Source organism: Protomyctophum bolini (genome assembly GCF_963924005.1).
Source record: "Protomyctophum bolini genome assembly, chromosome: 9".
NCBI classification, from domain to species: Eukaryota; Metazoa; Chordata; class Actinopteri; order Myctophiformes; family Myctophidae; genus Protomyctophum; species Protomyctophum bolini.
Genome location: NC_137870.1, coordinates 32,493,414 through 32,513,488, shown reverse-complemented (window position 1 = coordinate 32,513,488; position 20,075 = coordinate 32,493,414). Strand labels below are relative to the sequence as shown.

Here is a 20,075-nt window from a genome sequence, read left to right as displayed (position 1 = left end):
AGTAGATAGTCTTTGCGCCAGCGAGTCCAGAAGCTGTTTAAAAGTCTCTGGCGGTACTTCCATCTGCGTCCCATGTTCTCTTTGCTCAGGTTGGCTGACTGAGTTTCTGGAATCATAGTCTTTGGTGGCAGGGAAGTCAGTCTTTTCCCGACCAGGAAATGAGCGGGTGTCAGGGGTGTGGGCTCATCTGCATCGTTGTGCACATATGAGAGTGGCCTTGAATTAAGCACAGCCTCCACCTCTGCAAGGGTGGTGGTCAGTTCCTCGAAGTTGAGTGAGGCCTTTCCTAGGACTGTTTTTAGGCATGTCTTCACTGACCTCACAAGTCTTTCCCAGAAGCCGCCCCACCAAGCTGCTCTCTCAGCAATAAACTTCGAGGAGATTCCCTTTTCAGTAAAGAACTCTGTGAGCTCAGGTTCCTTGAATGATTTCCATAGCTCCTTTAAATCTTGATCTGCTCTTTTAAAGGTCTTGGCATTGTCAGAATAAATGACCTTACATAGCCCTCGTCTTGCAATGCATCTCTTTAGGGCTAAGAGAAATTTCTCTGTGGACATGTCTGATACAAGCTCTAAATGTACTGCCCTGGTGACAGCACACGTGAACAGTGCAATGTATGCCTTCTTTGTCTGACTGTTTGACTTGACATACAGTGGGCCTGCAAAATCAATGCCCATGACTTCAAAGGGTGGGGACTCTGTAATCCTGTCTCTAGGTAAGGGGGCGGTAACTTGCTGAGCTGGTTTCACCTTTAGTCTCTTACAGATGTAACAGCGTGCTACAATCTGCTTAACCAGCTGTCTGCCTCTCAATATCCAGTAGCTCTCCCTTATCTGCACTAGAGTATCCCTGACCCCAGAATGCATCACTTTTTCATGGTAGTTTTGAACTAGGAGTTCAGTGTATCTGTGTTTTGGGGGCAGCACCCAAGGGTGCTGTTCTCTGAAACTGAACTCTGACTGCTGCAGCCTTCCTCCTACACTAATAAGGCTGTTCTCATCTAGGAAAGGTTTCAAGTCTTTGATTTTTGAGCATTTGTCAAGTTCTTGTCCTGATTTCAGCAGACTCATTTCTTCGCTGAAACCTTCCTCCTGTGTCACCTTTACCCAGTACATCTCAGCTGCAGTGAGCTCCTCTGCAGTGAGCTCTCCGTGGGTCTTTTGGCTTGAGCGGGCATTTGTCACAAACCTCTTCACCCATGCAGTTATTCTGAACAGTGTTCTCAGTCTGCTGTACTTGTCTAGGTCCAACAGTGGTTCTGCTGGGTCAATGCTAGCAAACTGCACTGCTACTGTGAACTTAGTCCTAAGCTCAACATTTGTGACATCAGCAATACAGTCCTCTTCCGTAGTGTCTGTTGATTCAACTGGCAGTGGAGCAGTCGGCCCGTTCCACCACAGCTGACTCTGGATGAGATTGTCAACGCTCTGGCCTCTGGTGGGTAGGTCAGCAGGATTGTTTTTTCCTTTGATATGTGACCATGACTCTGGGTTGGTCAGATTTTGGATTTCAGTCACTCTGTTTTCCACAAATGGTTTCCATCTTTGTGCTGTGCTGCGTATCCAGTGCAAGGTGATCATCGAGTCTGTCCACATTTTGAGCTGATTCTTTTCCATATTTAGGGATTTCAGTAGATTGGTTCCCAGCCTTGCTCCAATCAATGCTCCCATCAACTCCAAGCGTGGTAAGGTCAGTTTCTTTAGAGGGGCAACTCTCGACTTTGATGCTACAAAGCTTGTTATAATTTCCCCGTCTTCGTTCTTTCCTTGCATGTATGCAACAGCACTGTACGCCTTTTCACTAGCATCACAGTATACGTGCAATTGTGCTGACTGCATGTCTGGTTGGATTTCAATCTGATACCACCTGGGAATCGCCACCAGGTGGAGTCGTGGCAGTTCTGAGCACCACTGGGTCCATTCTTGTGTCAAGTCTGGGGGTAACTGGTCATCCCAGCCAATTCCTCTCTCCCACAGTTGTTGGAAGAGGTGCTTCACCCTAATGGTGAACGGAGTCAGGAACCCAATAGGGTCAAATATGCGAGCTGAAGTTTGCAGCACGCTTCTCTTTGTGTTTTGTTTTCCCTTTAAAATGTCCAGCAGTCCATTTAAATCAAACACAAAGTGGTCTTGCTCCGGTTTCCATACTAGGCCTAGCACTTTCAGTACATTCCCACAAGTGACAGGTTCTGTCGCTTGCTCAAATCCATTTTCCGTCCATTTTACCTTGAGCTCTGGGGAATTTGTAGTCCATTTGCACAGGTTCATTCCGGCAGCAGCCAGAATGTTCTTCGCTCCTGTTGTGACTGAATAGGCCTCATCTACATCGCATGAACTTGAGATCAAGTCATCAACATATAAGGATTCTCTCAGTGCCTCCACTGCCTTGGGTTGGGCTGCCTCATACTGTTGGATGTGCTTCCTAATAGTTGCGGCTAGGAGGAAAGGGCTTGGTGAAACTCCAAATACCACTCTACTCATTCTCATGATCCTCAGCTCATTGTCACAGTCCTTAGTGGGGGGTCCATGGAGCCACAGAAACCTGACTGAATCCTTGTCTTTGTCTGCTAGAGCTATCTGTAAGAAAGCCTTTGTGATATCGGCAGTGAAGGCTATCTTGTGCAGTCTGAATTTGATTAGCACATCTAGCAGATCAGGGTTCAGGTTTGGCCCAGTGAACAGGCAGTCGTTGAGTGAGGGACTTCCCACTTCGTGTGATGAGGCATCAAACACTACTCTCAACTTAGTCGTCGCTTTCTCCTCACGAAGTACAGCATGATGAGGTAGGTAATATTTCACAGTCTCTGTTGACTCTGCTGCAGAGTCATTCTCTGGGACATCCTCACAAATTCCCTGCTGTAGATAATCCTTCATGACACCGTTGTACCTTGTGTATAACGCGGCATCAGCACTCAGCTTCCTCTTCAGGCTCTCAAACCTTTTCTTTGCAACTCTGAAGTTGTCTGGTAGAGGTGGGTTGTCCTGTCGCCATGGTAATTCAACCTGGTAGCGACCATCCTTGAATGTTACTGTCTGCTCGAAGCTCTGAAGAGCCTCTGTTTCATCTGGGCTTTCCATTTTGTCATTCACAATGCCCAGTGATTCTATCTCCCAAAAAGCATGCAACTGTTTTGAGATCTGAGTGTCCTCATCTAGACTGATGTGCATGCAGGCTGTGTCTGTCACACTAGACATAGAGACTGGCCCTTGGATCGTCCATCCAAAGGTGCTTTCCAATCCCACTAGTGACTCTGTTAGCCTTTCCATCTTGCCAGTCATCACTTGCCAGTAAAAGTCAGCTCCAATTAAGACTGACAGCTCTGGGTCATCAGCACCGTCTAACTGGAAATCTGCCAGCTGCAGACCTCTCCTCTTGAATTCTCCTCTGATGTGCTCACCAGGCACTTTCATTACTGCAGTACACACTTGTGGGGTCTCAACTGCTGTAATTTCAATCCTTTGCTGTGCATCCCACACATTTTCTAGCACCACTTTGACAATGTTGCGTTTTGTAGTCACGGGACCAGCAGATCCGAAGGTGTGGAGGTTCAATGTCTCTTGCTTTAATACTGGCAGCTTTAGTGTCTTTGCCAGGTTCTCGTGCACAAAGCTTCTTTGACTGCCTCCATCCAATAGGCAACGCACTATTTTTCTACCTGCTGGGCCCTCTGTCCAGGCTTTCACTGTCTGGAGTAGCACTGTGTTGGGTTCATTTGGTTTCAGTTTCACTGTGCTGGACACAGAAGAAACCACAGCATCTGTACTGGTGCTGTTAGCATCTGAATGTGCTTCCTTTGGATCACAGACTGACTGGTGGTGTCTGCGACCACACAAGGCACATGAGACACCCTTAACTTTGCAGAATTTTGCTATGTGTCTGGAGCCTAGGCACACAAAACATCTTCCCATTCTTCTCAATTTTTCCTTTCTATCAGTCACTGAACTGTCTGGGCAGTTTTCTGGCTTGTGACTAGGACTGTTGCAATACACACAGGTCTGGGGAGCATTAATGGCTGTGTGCAATGCAGCTGCTGAAGGCATAGTCCATGTTTTGGATTTATTTTCACTAGATGGTTTCGTGAATGGTCTGTTATTTTGGGGATTCTCCTTTTGTGAGCTGCCTGACCTGGTCAGTTGTAGTGCTCTCTCTCTGCTTTGCACTTCGTTTTGTAGGAATTTGATTAGCTCAGGCACCTTCCATTCACCATCAGTGTCCAATGTGCGTGTGTAGCCTAATGCCAAGTCATCTGGTATCAACTGCAATAATACAGGGCATAGCAGGCTGCCATAAGTGTCACTGTGAACACCCAGGGACTCTAAACTGCGAATCTGAATTTCACATTCATCATAAAGAAATCTCAGTGCTGCAATATCTGAGGATCTTTTCACAGGTGTCAAGGTTAGCAATTTAGACATGTGTGCACTGACTACAATGTCCTTTCTTCCAAATCTGTTCTTCAACAAGTCAATGGCTGCATCATAATTACTGTCTGTCAATGTGAGCCCTGCCACCGCCTTTGCTGCTGCTCCAATTAGGTAGGATTTAAGATAAGTGAACTTTTCCTTCTTACACAGCGCATCATTTGAATGGATAGCAGTGTCATATTGACTCCAGAATTCTTGCCACTGGCTTATTTCTCCATGAAACTTTTCAATTACTAATCTGGGCAGTTTAACAGTCTGTCTACTCAGTGAGCGGTCGGAGCTTGCACTTCCATTACTCACACGTCTCACAGACTCGTCCTCGACCTGTCCCTTCTGGATTAGCATGCTTGCGCGAGTTTTCCACGTAATGATGCGGTCCTGATATTCCAGCGTTGATTCCATTTCAGACTCGATTTCTTCCGTCGGCGTCTTCTCTTCAATTCCGCCGTCCAGTTCCCTTACTTGCCCCTCCTTGGTCGTCAGTACAGACAGCAACTCACGCAGTTTATCATAGTCTTTATCCTCCTTGTTTGCTTCTTCTTCCATGCGCATCAGCGTCTTTGATATTGAAGCGCGGATTGTTCCCCGCTTTCTCTTCATACGCTCCATTGCGTCGGACATCGTAGGTTAACTTCAGCTTCAAAAACAACAACAAAAAAATATATCCAAAGCTCCCGGGTTTCGGCACCAAATAATGTAGTTATTATTTCGAAAGGACTTGACAGGAGTTGTCGGTGAAGTTTCAGTGTTCCAATTTATATATGGAAAAAAAGGTTACAAGAAAAAGGCACAGATATTGAATGAATCGTGAAAGAATGCTTAAGAGGTTTCTCTCTGCAGTTAGCTCGTATCTCTGGTGTAAACAAACTCTAACTGGAAAGCGCGGCTCCTGAACCGGATATCCCCTCGCAAGCATCATGGGAAATGCAGTTCAAGCAAAACCCTGTTAAATTGTATATAGCCACAGAAACAGCTATTCTAAGTGAAATCAAATTATTTTTAACTGTCTTTTAAATCTTTGTAAACTGTAAATAATAACACTATCAAATAAACATATTTATAAACATTATGAAAATGAAATAAGAATAACTATACCAAAAATAGTTATAACACTGTATGCCAACCTTTGCAGTTCTAATTGACATTATTTTTGCATTACAATGATTTATTTAAGTCAGTTCCAATCAATTTCAGGCATGATTTGGCATATTCAATTGTATTATAAGAAAAACGATTTATTTTTCAAAGTTTTCATATAAAAGTGGTAGTAACATAACAGGCAGAAAGCTTGCTACCAGGGCTTAAATGATTGTGGGAACATACAAATTAACAAATTATCATTAGAATCTATTGCTTTTCATGAAATTCTGGGCTCTGGCCCATGGCCTAAAGGTGGAACTAAATGATTTTTTATTTACACTAGAGTTCTATGTTAGGTAGTCATTGCAGTCATCCGGGGACCTGAACTCTTACAACTTCCATACATTATACAGATTTCATTAATTATTTGCTTCAGTCTGCGATGAAGGTTGAAGTGACTATAGATAAATGAAGTGTCCATGAGAGATTGGGGGGGGATCTTCCTGTCCTCTTTTAATGACTTATCTACTTTGTGTCAGCAGTCGTTGTGGGCTATAATAGACAATAGACGCACCTGGCCCGTGAATCCCTGACCATCCTCTGATTGCAGGAAGCTGTGGTAGACCTGGTTTGCGCGGGCGATGACGGTTGCCACTGTATCGTGGTAGCGGGGGGAGACGATGGCGAGCAGCGGGAGGGCAGCCAGGGGCAAATGGTCCACACTGCTGGAAACACAACTCTCATCATAGCTGTATGGGTTCAGGCTGAGGCAGGAAGGAAGGAAGGAAGGCAGGGAGGAAGGGAGGAAGGGAGGAAGGGAGGCAGGCAGGCAGGCAGGCAGGCAGGGAGGGAGGAAGGGAGGCAGGGAGGGATGGAGGAAGGAAGGAAAAAGGGTTAAGGATAAAGAGCATTGTTCAGTGTTTAGTCATAATGGTCATTCCTCTGACATTTCAAAGGAGATCATCATCAGCAGTTTGAAATGTCAACTGAAAGTAGTGAAAAGCTTCAAATTAAATAAATAAACTCATGTAGCCTTGCTATGTGTTATCTGTGTAAAACATACATTTGAAAAGCCTCTGTTATACCACCCTGAATCCATTAAAGTTAACTTATCCAATCCGTTCAAACTGGGCTACGTACACAGTAAAAACCTTTTAAGAATTTAATACTCAGTATCTGTGAAGTTGCCCGAATGGCCAAGGCTCCAAGAACAGTCAGAAATGGTAGTTAAGGGCTTTTATTTTCCCCAAATTCCTCCATCAACCTCCAGACAGTTTTCTTCAGTGCAATTCACATATCAAAAGCAAAAATCCTACCACAGGACACAGAACAATTAGCAATAATTAGCAACATTTCTTCTCAATAAATACTTATAAATAAATACTGCCATAAATAACACCTTGAAAAAAAGTAACCTACACATTCTTAATAATGCGTTACAATTAAACAAGTATAGATCAGCATGAAACTCAATGACAATTATAAGACAGCATAAGAAATACCCCTCTCTAGCACTTGGGCCCTTCCTCATCAAGGGAAAGACCACCAGCAGTGCAGGAGAGACAAATAACCAATCAGTGATCATTTCAATTCCACCACACCATTTTAAAATAGTCTTTGCATGTTATAGAAAGCAGTTTGTGTCTTTGTATATAGGGCACAGGTTGCCCCGTGACAGTATCCATTTAAATTCAGTGTAACAAATAGAGCACCGAAATCTGACATCAATATCGGTAGAGGGTGCTAAGTCCACTGGTTCATGTACTTTTTATTTGCATTGTAATCCCCATATTAGAACTGTGTTTGAAAAATAAACAAATCATCCAGGCCGTTTTACTCATAATGGATATGTAGAATCAACTGACTGAGAGAAAACGCTATTGTTACTGCTGCTGAATTAGTTACATTTTCGCTAGAAACAGACTACATGGAATATGACTGACTGACGGTCGTAAAATACAGAGACACCACCCCGACAATTTTTCAGAGACAGTTTGTTTATTTTTGGACCACAATTCTTATATGAGACGATTTTAAGATGAGCCCATGTTATTCTCCAATCTCCATAGAGACATTACTTCTGTGAACCAGGGGATGAGTGAGCTATGGCTAAATAAACATCAATGAATTTACAGTGTTTTTTATGGTGCTTTAGAGACTTGCATGCTCTTATCTCAAAAAGATAAAAGGCATAATAAGCAAATAAGTGACAGGTAACAGCAAGGAAGGCATGTGGGCGTGTGCTTGTGCGTGTGTGCGTATATATGAATCATAGTAAATGGTAGTTTACATTCCACAGAGCCTTTTATTGGATGGCTTGGGCAAACAGAGAAAGATTGGTTTGCCCTGCATGCTCTCTTTCTGTCTGAACCAACCCTGTACCATCTATCAGAGGCTCTGTCTATGGGACGCTGGCCAAAGACACTGCACCAAAGCTGAAATACGGCAGCACCCACACATTTATTGTGAGACACACCTAGGGTGAGACACACACCTATGGTGAGACACACCGAGGGTGAGACACACACTTAGGGTGAGACACACCTAGGGTGAGACACCAAAAAAACATTCATTCATTTGTAACCACTTTCAGCCTGGCGTCCATATTTTGTGCAAGTCATTTTAAAATGATTTTATTACACATAATGACTGCTATTTTTGGAATCTCTCCCCCTGATCTATTCCTGTCAAAATACAAAGCTCACTTGGTGGCCTTTACTATTCTCTTAGCTAGGCGTCTGATTCTGATGAAATGGAAGTCCTCTGCTCCCCCAGCCCATCTTCACTGAATTAGAGATGTACTCCACTTTATTAAATTTGAAAATATTAGATGTACCCTGAGAGGCTCTGTATCCAAATTTGAGGACACATGGGGCCCCTTCCTCGCACTAGTAAATAACTTGCAGTTCCAAGCAATTCCAGATTGAATGAGTTTAATCCTGGATCTGAGCATGCTACTGTAGATTCCCGACGCAGCTGGGTTGTTCAGTATATTTATTATTAGGAGCCATGTGTGGACGCACTACCACGTCCATTATGTTTTGGAAGGGTGACCAATGACCATGCCATGTTGTCTTGTTCTGTCTTGTCTTGTCGTACATTTGTCTTGTTTTTGTTTCAAAACATGATTCAGGTTATGTGGTTTGTATTAGTGTCGCTTCCATGTTAGCATAGGACTATGCAACTTTTATTTTATTTTCTTATTTTTATTTTATGCTACCACAATATTTTGTGTATGGACTCACAACATTTTGTTATCTTTTATATGTTTCATATGGGTGTCTCACATATACTGTCATTTGATTTACTGTATACCCTGAATCTTGAATAAACAAAACAGTGAAACAGTTTTTTTTTAATTACACACTAAAATAGCAAGTATGTTTCCATGTCTCATATCTTCTGGTCACGTCATGTGTCGAGTGCTGTGTTCTCGATCTGTGTAATAATCTTAAGAACGTGCCGCGTGAGACTGCCTGCATGGCGTCATCTTGTTCTCTGAGCTCATCACTCAACTGAACCATCACTCACCACCCTTAGTTAAAGGGACACTCTTAGGACCACATAATCCTAATCCAATAATGGCTGGATCCCCGTTGATTTACCCTTGTGTTTACACCTTATCTGCAGCAGCTAGACATATTAAGGTGAAATCTTAATCAATATTCCAAACACAGCTCACATGCTTCAGTACAGAGCTCACAAGGCACTGGGCAACAGTAAAGGTTAAACACCTGCAATGCATCTGCATGTGCAACTCGCACCTGCTTATTTGTGTATTCGGTTTAATTTAATTAGTCAGATCTGATTATGGAGATGCTTGCTGTAAGTGTAAGTTTTCAAATGGAAAATCCATGTTTCAGGTGAAAACAATTATTGAGTTCAAGCCTCACTGGGAGGTGCAACTAATTGTTTGGCACAGGCAATGCTGTGGTTTTCTTGATTGATTTGATTGATTACTTTATTAACAGTTTGCAAAAAAGCAGTTCATTATTATTTATTTATCATATGAAGAATTCCATGCAAAGGTTTTTCCTTGGCCTCTAGGGAGTGTGCATACAAAGTTTTACACAGATCCGTGCAGTTAGAGTTAAAAACACTAATCGGCCAGTTATAGCGCCACCATGAGGCTGAGTTGAAAATGTTCCAGTGGCATTCTGGACAAAATCTGTAGGTATACTGTCCAAAAAAAAAATTGTGCACAAAGCGGCCTCCTGGTAGTGCTATAAGAGGCCAATGTGAAAACCTTGGGGCAGAGGTTCAGCTGTGGCATTCAGGGAGTGTGTGTGCAGAGTGTGGCTGCGATCAATCCAACAGTGCCAGAGATTAGCTGTCCACAGACGGACGGACGGACGGACGGGCGCGCACGCGCACACGCACACACGCACACACACACACACACACACACACACACACACACACACACACACACACACACACACACACACACACACACACACACACACACACACACACACACACACACACACACACACACACACACACGGACGGACGGACGGAGTGCAAAACACTCTCTCCCCATGCCTTCGGCCTGGTGGAGACAATAACTTCTTTGACTAGACAATGATATAAACACAACGGAAGTGACAGGTCACAGCAGGCACTCACTTCTGCTGATTAAATTACAAAGAGATGCAATAGAATAAGGAGAGATGAGGCAGCCTGACTCCATGGACATCTCCATTGTAGGCGTGCGGCGCTCTACCAAACTAATTTGGCATACGGCTTACGGGTGGTTTTAAACTCCACTATCGCCTTCCCAAATGTGTGTGACCAAAATAGCAACACGGCCACGACCACACGCGCAAATACCGGTGTCGGCAAAATAGATAGCGGGTGATGCTGGACCAAAATACCATTAAGGGACAGAGCAAGCTCCTATACTCGTAATTTTCAAGCAGCGGCTGACTTGTGAGCCGCGTCGTGGGTAACGGCGGCGACGGAAATCGAGCCCTCAGTGTCTCAAAGAAAATCTCATCCACACACGCCATCTTGCCACTGAGGAGATTCTTGACCAGACCTCTGCTTAATTGGAAGGATTAAATCATTGATTGATTGATGTTTACATTGCACCCAATCTCAATGCCTATCCCTGCAGGTGTTGGCATGTTTGTCGTTATTTATTACAATAAATGGCCCCGATTAAGGCAACAATCTTTACAACGCCTTTCCTCTAGCTGCACAGCCAGAGGAAAGGTCAGTAGGAGACACGTACAGTATATACAGTTCAACTTCAGTCACCGATAACTCACTAATAGACCAATACTAGCTTGAGAACATTTTATTAATAAAATGTACATACAAGTGAATACAATGTGATATTGGCATTCAAGCTCTTCTATACATTACTCCCTGTCCCTGCTCAGCAGACTAGTAGACAACCATTTAAGAGCATGGAGTTCAAATATAATTACAGTATATATATATATACTGTAAATATTAAAGCCTTCATAGGCACACTTCATAGACTTAATCTATCCATCCATCTATCTAGCCAATCGATGAAGATTATTTTCTCCCTTCTTGGGGTTCAAACGCTCATCCTCTTTACCTAGCCCCTCCACTGATCCCTTCACCTTACCCCTCATCTCCTTGTACTCCTGCTTTACTTTCTTCATCTCTGTAGCGCGACACCGTTGCTGAAGCAAAACCAGGCAGAAACGCACAGACATACTTGTAACCTAATATTACTCTCCTTTTATCAAAGCATCTGTATGTGTGCACTTGGGTGTTTATTATATATAGAGGGAAACTGACAGCCCTACTAGACACTTTTACAAACACATTTCCTGGTATGTAATTTATTCCAGGTTTGGCTATTATTCTGATAATATTCCCTGACTAACACACAACATCAGTGGCAGCTCTGACAGCAAGATGAAGTGCAATACGGTGAGCCAATTTGGTCAGCTGCTTGACACGTTGCAAACAGTACATCGCCCACATACTGTAGTGTTGCACATGCATATATAAACCTGTATCTGCCTGAACTAGCTTGCAGGCTACGCATCATTAACTCAGTTTTAACCTTGCGAGACGAGTAAAGTTAAGTGGTGTATCTGCTGTGACATATAGTAAAGTACTACAGTAGTTTGTGAAACGTGGATTTTAACTTGATCGATTAAGTGAACATTTACAACCAAGATATATACTGTAGGTCACAAGACTGAGGAGGTTGACATGGAGACGTCAACTGGTACGAGATCAATAAATAGACAAATAGTTAAAAGGATAAAACAGACATTTCAACAAAAGCACAAATGGCGGGATATTGCTTTTTACATCACCAAGATGACCCTATTACTGGGTAATATTGATTAATTTACTGTCACTCACGCCGACCACATCAAATCTAAATGATATACAATTGGGAAAGTGAGCTTTGCATAGCATTTCTACCACATGAACCAATATAAGGGGGAAACAGAGAGAGAGAGAGAGAGAGAGAGAGAGGGGAAGGGGAGATGATGAGGGGAGATGACGAGGAGAACAGAACTTATCTTGAGTTATTAAGATTGTGAACCGTCTCTGAACAGATCGCTCCTACAGTACAAGCCATTTGTTTGAAGCGTTAGATTTAACTGCATTGTAAGCATTGCAATTCACTCTCTGATCACTGCATTGCTACGACGCCAAGGTTGAACGGTTAATCACTGTACAGACAGTGAGATAAATGCATATGATCTTGTGTAAGGGTTTGGGGCAAAGTAGTGATGAAGAGATCCATTAACAAAAGCCTCTCTGTCTTTTACCTGCAGCAGGAGGGAGAAGATAAGACTCATTGAGATAAGACCTCAAATCAGCCTCTTTCAGCTCAGAATAACCTCAAGAGCATCTCCATCACTTTCTCCTGTCAACGTCCATAATGTCAGGACAGAAAATCAACACAATAATTCATTACTCTGGCTTTTTCAGGCTTAACATTTCAGGGGCTAACATTCTGGTAATTATTAGGGTCGGGCCGAGCTTCAGGCCGGCACAGTTTGGGTAGGGTATAGGGCTATAATTATCGGGCCTATCTGTGCATGCGGTCATAAGTGCATGTGTTCCAGACTCCAGAGAGAAGATAAAAATCTTCTCTATCAAATATAAATTATGCAGACACCTTCTTTAGCAAATATAAATGTATTCCAATGCAGCAAGTGCACTTAGATAATTAGAATCACGTGTTTGGAGAGAACGAGACACGGGTGCTGTCACTGCTGTGCAAGATTGCCTAAAAGTGTAAAAACACACGTCATTTCATTAAGCCATAATTAAATCAAATCTTAATTTTTTTATTCAAAGTTGTGGGGATTAATTAAATATCCAGCTTTCATGTGACGTCTTCACCGTGATTGTATTATCAACATATTAGACGTTATCAAGTGAAAACGATACTTCAGGCGAACAGCGGGCCGAAAACCACAACTACTGTGTAAAAGCACTAAACACACAAACCAGTTCCGACCTGGTCGACCCATAAACACCTAGCTGTGACCAGGTCGTGACAATAACGAACTGGTCGACCCATAAACACCTAGCTGTGACCAGGTCGCGACAATAACGACCTGGTCGACCCATAAACACCTAGCTGTGACCAGGTCGCGACAATAACGACCTGTTCGACCCATAAACACCTAGCTGTGACCAGGTCGCGACAATAACGACCTGGTCGACCCATAAACACCTAGCTATGACCAGGTCATGACAATAACGACCTGGTCGACCCATAAACTCCTAGCTGTGACCAGGTCGTGACAATAACGACCTGGTCGACCCATAAACACCTAGCTGTGACCAGGTCGCGACAATAACGACCTGGTCGACCCATAAACACCCAGCTGTGACCAGGTCGCGACAATAACGACCTGGTCGACCCATAAACACCTAGCTGTGACCAGGTCGTGACAATAACGACCTGGTCGACCCATAAACACCTAGCTGTGACCAGGTCGCGACAATAACGACCTGGTCGACCCATAAACACCTAGCTGTGACCAGGTCGCGACAATAACGACCTGGTCGACCCATAAACACCTAGCTGCGACCATCTCCATCACTTTCTCCTGTCAATGTCCCTAATGTTAGGACGGAAAATCAACACAACACAATAATCTCTCAGATCATACAGTAAATGCATTCCTGCTTACAGTAATTGCCCCCAATGTTTTAATGGCTGGCTTGGCACTGTACCCAGTTTACAGTAATGGAATGGTGGCTTCCATTACTGCACCTTGCAGACTTAATTAGTGAACAGACACAATGAAGAGGCACACCACATGCAGTAGGTACTGTAGGCTAGAATACATGATGGTGATAGAAATCTGGTACAATAAAGTGTGTGTGTGTGTGTGTGTGTGTGTGTGTGTGTGTGTGTGTGTGTGTGTGTGTGTGTGTGTGTGTGTGTGTGTGTGTGTGTGTGTGTGGTACACATGTGTGATTGAGAAGTATTCTATTCATGTTTTAATCAAGGATGTGCAGCGGTGCAGCAGGTGAGCAAATGTGAAGTTCCTATCGATTTTAAATCTCTGTACGGCGCTGTTCTTACAGCCCCTCTCTCTTATCAATAACCCTTTAGTTCTGACAAAAAAAACCTTTCTCAGCTACATTGGTGTACAGACAATTCAGACCAATACATCCACAGCATAATGGAGACTTGCCCTTGGAAGCCATGAAAAAAAGCACACTCACATGCATTATTGTGCGCGGTGGGTTTGTGTGCAACTGTTCCTGCCAACCTTCGCCACAGCGAGCATCTGATCAGTGTGTTGACATCATCAGCAGTTAATAGAAACTAGAATGCTGAAATAGAAGCCATTGTTCTTGCATCACTAATAAAAAATAAAATAAAATATGGATGGATGGATGATGTCACTAGTAGACAGCTTTCTGAACTGTCCTAGACGTAGACAGAAATGGTGACGTATTGTATCGGACATTCGTCAGGAACGAATACAGTATATGAACATAAGGGTAAGTTAAATTCTCCTGTACTGTTTTTCTGCATTTCTGCACAGACAGCAGTCTTGCCTACAAGACCAAACCCACAAACAATGGGTTTGGTCCCCTTTAAATATTATTCTGTCTTCATTTAGTTCATTACTTAATGCATGCAGCAAATAAGAGCACACAAGTGTCATCTCAAAGGAGTTACATTTAGCAATCTCAGTGTAGGGAACCGTAATGATTTTAGCCCTGACTATTCTGGATTCCTTTATCAAAGGGATGAAACGTGCCACTGATCCACTGTGGCCTGTCCATGATGTGCTGCCATTTAATTAGATAAACAGATCACAGTGAGCCATCCCATCCATTCCTTCCAAAGGACCCCAGAGATACCCCTGCTCACTGGCGATTACATTATTCACTTTACGTTTACCATTAAGTTAACGGTAATTATGGTTACATAATATGCCACATGCCCACACATTTTGGAAGGGCTGATGTTAGTAGCATGCTAATGAACATTGTATCATCTGTTCGGAGCTCTTTGTTCAATATATTTTCCCGATTAACCTTCACAGAGTTGTCATTGGCCCATTTCACTTGTGCTCGACTGTGCTTGACCATACTCATCAAGTGGGAATCTGTATTAATTTACAGTCACCCAGATAATCCACCTGGCTGAGAGAAGGCAAACAAAACATTGCTCTGAAGATAATTCATCATTCATATAAATACTGATAAAATGAGCCATAACCATTGCTCTGTGCACGTGGTAACATTACTGCAACAGCAAAATGGTCCTCTGAGGTAGTGGAAGAAGTATTCAGGTTTTTTACTGCAAGTAAAATCAGCAATACCACAAAATACTTTTGCTCCAAAGATTACGCGTGCTATGTATATCTGGGTTAAGAGGTAATGATTGATGTAAACTATACTAGATTATAGCCTTTAGCCAAGTTGTCAGTTGATAATAATATTGTCGCTGTTTGCCACTGTTGCACTGTTGAACGGTGAATGATGGAAATGTTTCACTTTGCGAACGGGGACAATACTTCATGGACATAACTGTGTCACAGAGGAAACTAAATGGAGCTGCTATTCAGACATGTTAGAATGGTGGAAATGGAACATTAACAGGCCAACGCGAGTTATATAAATCCTTTATTACGGCAATAGGTCACTCTCACACACTGAACCACGGCGCTGTCGGGCCGGCCATTTAATTAGTGGCGTTTTTTTAGTTTTTACTCTGGCTTTTTCAGGCTTCGGGGCTAACATTCTGGTAATTATTAGGGTCGGGCAGAGCTTCAGGCCGGCACAGTTTGGGTAGGGTAGGGCTATAATTCTCGGGCCTATCTGTGCATGCGGTCATATGTGTTCCAGACTCCAGAGAGAAGATAAAAATCTTCTCTATCAAATATAAATTATGCAGACACCTGCTTTAGCAAATATAAATGTATTCCAATGCAGCAAGTGCACTCTTCTGAATATAGGACAATTAGATAATTAGAATCACGTGTTTGGAGAGAACGAGACACGGGTGCTGTGCAAGATTGCCTAAAAGTGTAAAAACACACTGGCTCATTAAGCCATAATTCGATCAAATCTTAACATTAAAAAAAAAAAACATTCAAAGTTGTGGGGATTAATTAAATATCCAGCTTTCATGCGACGTCTTCACCGTGATTGTACTACAGTATCAACATATTAGACGTTATCAAGCGAAAACGATACTTCGGGCGAACAGTGGGCCGAAAACCACTCCCTGTGTGTAAAAGCACTAAACCCTCTCCCCCGACTTATAAACCAGTTCCGACCTGGTCGACCCATAAACACCTAGCTGCGACCAGGCCGCGACAATAACGACCTGGTCGAAACCTAGTCGCAACTGGTCCAGCATATAAAACAACTGGTCACAACCATTTAACTAATAACAACTAGCTGCGACGACTATAATGGGTCGGAACCAGGTCGAGGAAAATAACGACCTGGTCGCGACCAATAACATACTAGTCGAGACCTGGTCGTTGGTCGCTACCGGATCTCGCCCTTCCTGGAATCTTGTGAAATGGGACATCCTGCACAATGAGTACTTTCTGCTTTTGTTACTTAAAGTACCTACCTACCTAAGTACCTTAAAGTGGCCTACTTTTACCTGCAACAGTATTTCTACACTGCAGTATTGGTACTTATTTAAGCAAAACATTTGAGTACATTTTCTGCCACTGCCTTCGGCGCACATGGCAGGGCAGGGTACTTACCTGGAGAGCAGGGAGAAGGCTTCGGCACACAAGGCCGGGCAGGGCACCAGCTTGATGGTCACGTGTTCTGCGGCAGCTTCAAAGTGTGCCTGGGTGACCTTCTGCAGCACGGATGCCAGCGTGGCCACGTCGCCTGCTTTTGTGCCGACGTCGCCACCCGCGGTATCCAGGATGTTTCCTCCGTGCACCACGAGCAGCAAGACGTGGCTCTGGCACTTCTTCGGCAAAAAAGCCCAGCGACGAGAGTTAGGGGGTGAGGATCAGTGGTGTAAAGTAACTGGTGTAAAGTCATTCTAGTATCAATATTCAGGGGGGTGAGGATTGGATTGGAACAGGATTGGATCGGCCCATGAAAGCTGGTTGAGAAAAACTGTATTTTTGTCCTACACAAAGGATATATTGTGTTGTTTTACGTCATGATGTACGACGATAAGAGCACCCCTCACTTCACACGGGTGTGATTTTTATTATTATTCCCAAAGATTAACCACTTCGGCCTATATACATTTCGGTCATTCAAAAATAGCAGATCTACAAGCTCACAATGTGTCACACCGGTCGCATCGCATAGATCGGCTATTTTCTAAAGATTTTTAATACATTTGAAAACTTGAAATGGGACATTCTGCAAAAATGTATTTCTTTTACTTTTGGTACTTTAAAGCTGCTATAAGCAAAATTATGTCAAATTTTTAATGACCCTTTTTATTATTATTTTGGTATTCAGACCATGGCCATGGCCATGACAATGGCCAAAAAAATGTAGTCTCTGTGACACAAAGGGGCCACAATCTGCATTAAAAGATTTTCCTAGAAGCTTTGTGGTTGATTTGCCTGTCTACTTCCTGACTTACTTCATTTCGACCGGGGTTTTTTTCCGACCAATGACAAAGCTTCTATAGGAACTTTGTCATTCTTTGAATGCAGATTGTGGCCCCTAGATGTGTCACAGAGACTACATTTTTTGGGAGCGTTTTAACCATTGCTTGCTATTATTGCTTATAGCTACTTTAAGTAGGCCACTATTTCTATATTGTAGTATCAATATTTAGGGGGGTGAGGATTGTATTGGCCCATGAAAGCTGGAAAAGTGGACAATTTGACTTTAATTGTGGCTCCTACCTCAGTCTCCTCCAATCCCTCAATGCTGCTTTGGGGGGCACACCGTGGGTCCTCCAGGTGGTACAGACTGTCTGTGAGGGGGAAAGGAATGGGGGAAGGGGGGTGGGTTGGTTGAAGGGGAGGGCAGAAAGTGAGACACAAAGAGGTAAATTGAGGAATGGGGCAAGGGGGTTGAGGTGATTGAGGGGGGGGGGGGGGGGGGGAGTGGATTATTGATCATTCAAGAGAAATAGTAAACAACTTCAACTTGGTTATGAAGACACTTATTTTATCAAAATTGTATTTATCTTTTTAAGGAAAACAGAAACAAATCAGATAACCAATGCACAATGAGATAAATATATACAGTGAGAATAAACATGCATACACACTGTATAACAAGCAATTTACAGTACAAGACACAGGCTATGGTACAGGCAAAGAAGACACTTCTTTTGCCATTATTTCCAGACAGATTTTCTGGACTTAAGTCTCCCACGATGCTGATGGCACATGGCATGAGTAATCTCTCAACATAGTGTGTAATTGTATACAGGAACATCCATATCAATCATATCTGGTTCATATGTCTCATGTAATTGGATTTTGGCCGTGTAAGATACAGTAAAAAGATTAAGAATAATCACGCATTCATAGAGCATGGAAATGAGGCGAGGGACACCCTAATCCAACTGTGCTGTGTGCAGAGGCGTATCTACAATAAGACGAGGGCAGGCGTCCGCCTGTCCAAATCCATTTCTGCCTGGTCAAAATCCATACACTGAGGACAAAAACAAAGACCTGAGAACTACCTGAGGCCGTTGTGCGTATAGTGTCATGATGCAGAGATAATTGAACCCAATATGCAGAGTCAAAGGAAACAGTGTCGATTTTAAAGTATGTAATAAGGAAAAAATTGCAAAATCTTACAATGAAGTTGAACTCAGGAATCCAGGCATAAATCACACATGTGACATGAGTAGATTGCAGGAAACAGGACAAAAACTCACACTTGAGTAGCCCGCAGGAATCAAACAGAAAAATGACAAGTAGTCAAACAGGAACATGCACCGACGACATCAAACTATGAACTGACAAAGGTGGTTTGCAATGAGTCCAGTTATATAGGGGACAGGCTGATTGTAGAAGTGTTCACAGGTGGGATGACGAGGGAGTTGGAGACAGGTGAGTAGAGCCCATCACACACCGTCTGCGACCGCCGTGCGTCAAAACAGCCGCCTCCATTATTTTCAATGAACCTATCACACACCGGCGGCGTCCGACGCGCGCTGGCGCCTCGCCTGGCGCGCCGATAGAACCAGTTCTATTTTCCAGGTGTTGGGCTTAAATGGGACTGCAGTGTGGAATGGAAAGTGGGAGTGGCCAGGGCTGACATGGTCTGTGGAGAGACAGACCCTAACATGTAGAGCGTGACCCTCAATCACCCATTCGAATGCCTTTCAGCCTTTGTATCCTACTGTCTGGCAGGTATATCTCTTTGAAAATCTTTAGTGCTACTGATTGTGTGCGGGACGACGACAATTAACACATCTTGCTTGCCCAAAATGTAATTCCTGGAAACGCCACTGGCTGTGTGACAGAGAGCATCTCTTTGTGTAGTGCAGCATATCATGGAAACCTGGCCAAAGTCATTACTCTGCTCGGAAGCCACATCACGTCATCTCTCTCTCTCTCTCTGCCCTCTCTCTCATCCTGTTGTATCTGGCTCTCATTAAACCCCTACGCCCCCGTCCCGATCTCTCGGCTCAGGGCTTGGCACCATGCTTTGCTCAGTATAGTTGTTGTTTTTCTGGTCTCTTCTTCTGGAACCGACTGTCAGGGGATGCTCTCACACACTCACATGCTGTCTGTTCCTCTGTTCCCAGCATGAGACCTGCCAGCCAGCCAGCCAGCAAGCCTGCCTGCCTGCTTGCCTGCATGCCTATCTGCATAGCCTGCAAATAGGTCTCAGGTTGCCTCCTGTCTGCCTCGCGTCATACACCATGGACACAGCATGCTGCAATATTTGATCAGAAAATCAATGAAACTTCTTCCCCCTCCAAGGTGAAACATCATTCACTCTGGCATCCCTATGTTGGACACAAAAGGGACAGCCTATGTCCCTATACGTCCTATGTCACATATGGCTTAGGTGGTTAAAAGAGTTTCCCTAAAAAAAGCTAGTAAAGTATTTAAAAAAAGACAGAAGGCTATTAACATGCAGGGTTGCCTTTGCACTGCAGTGTGTATTATTTTTGGA

At 43.5% G+C, this 20,075-nt stretch overlaps 1 protein-coding gene across 1 annotated transcript in view; it reads right to left on the bottom strand.

The window, feature by feature from the left end:
- pitpnm3 (PITPNM family member 3) overlaps positions 1-20,075 on the bottom strand; it is a gene marked incomplete at its 5' end in the record, with an annotated part of 96,142 nt that overhangs the window by 29,784 nt on the left and 46,283 nt on the right. The window contains 3 exons of the mRNA XM_080771986.1: positions 6,079-6,268; positions 16,715-16,932; positions 17,837-17,907. Of these exons, the coding sequence (XP_080628112.1) occupies positions 6,079-6,268; positions 16,715-16,932; positions 17,837-17,907 (479 nt within the window). The remainder of the gene's footprint in view (positions 1-6,078; positions 6,269-16,714; positions 16,933-17,836; positions 17,908-20,075) is intronic.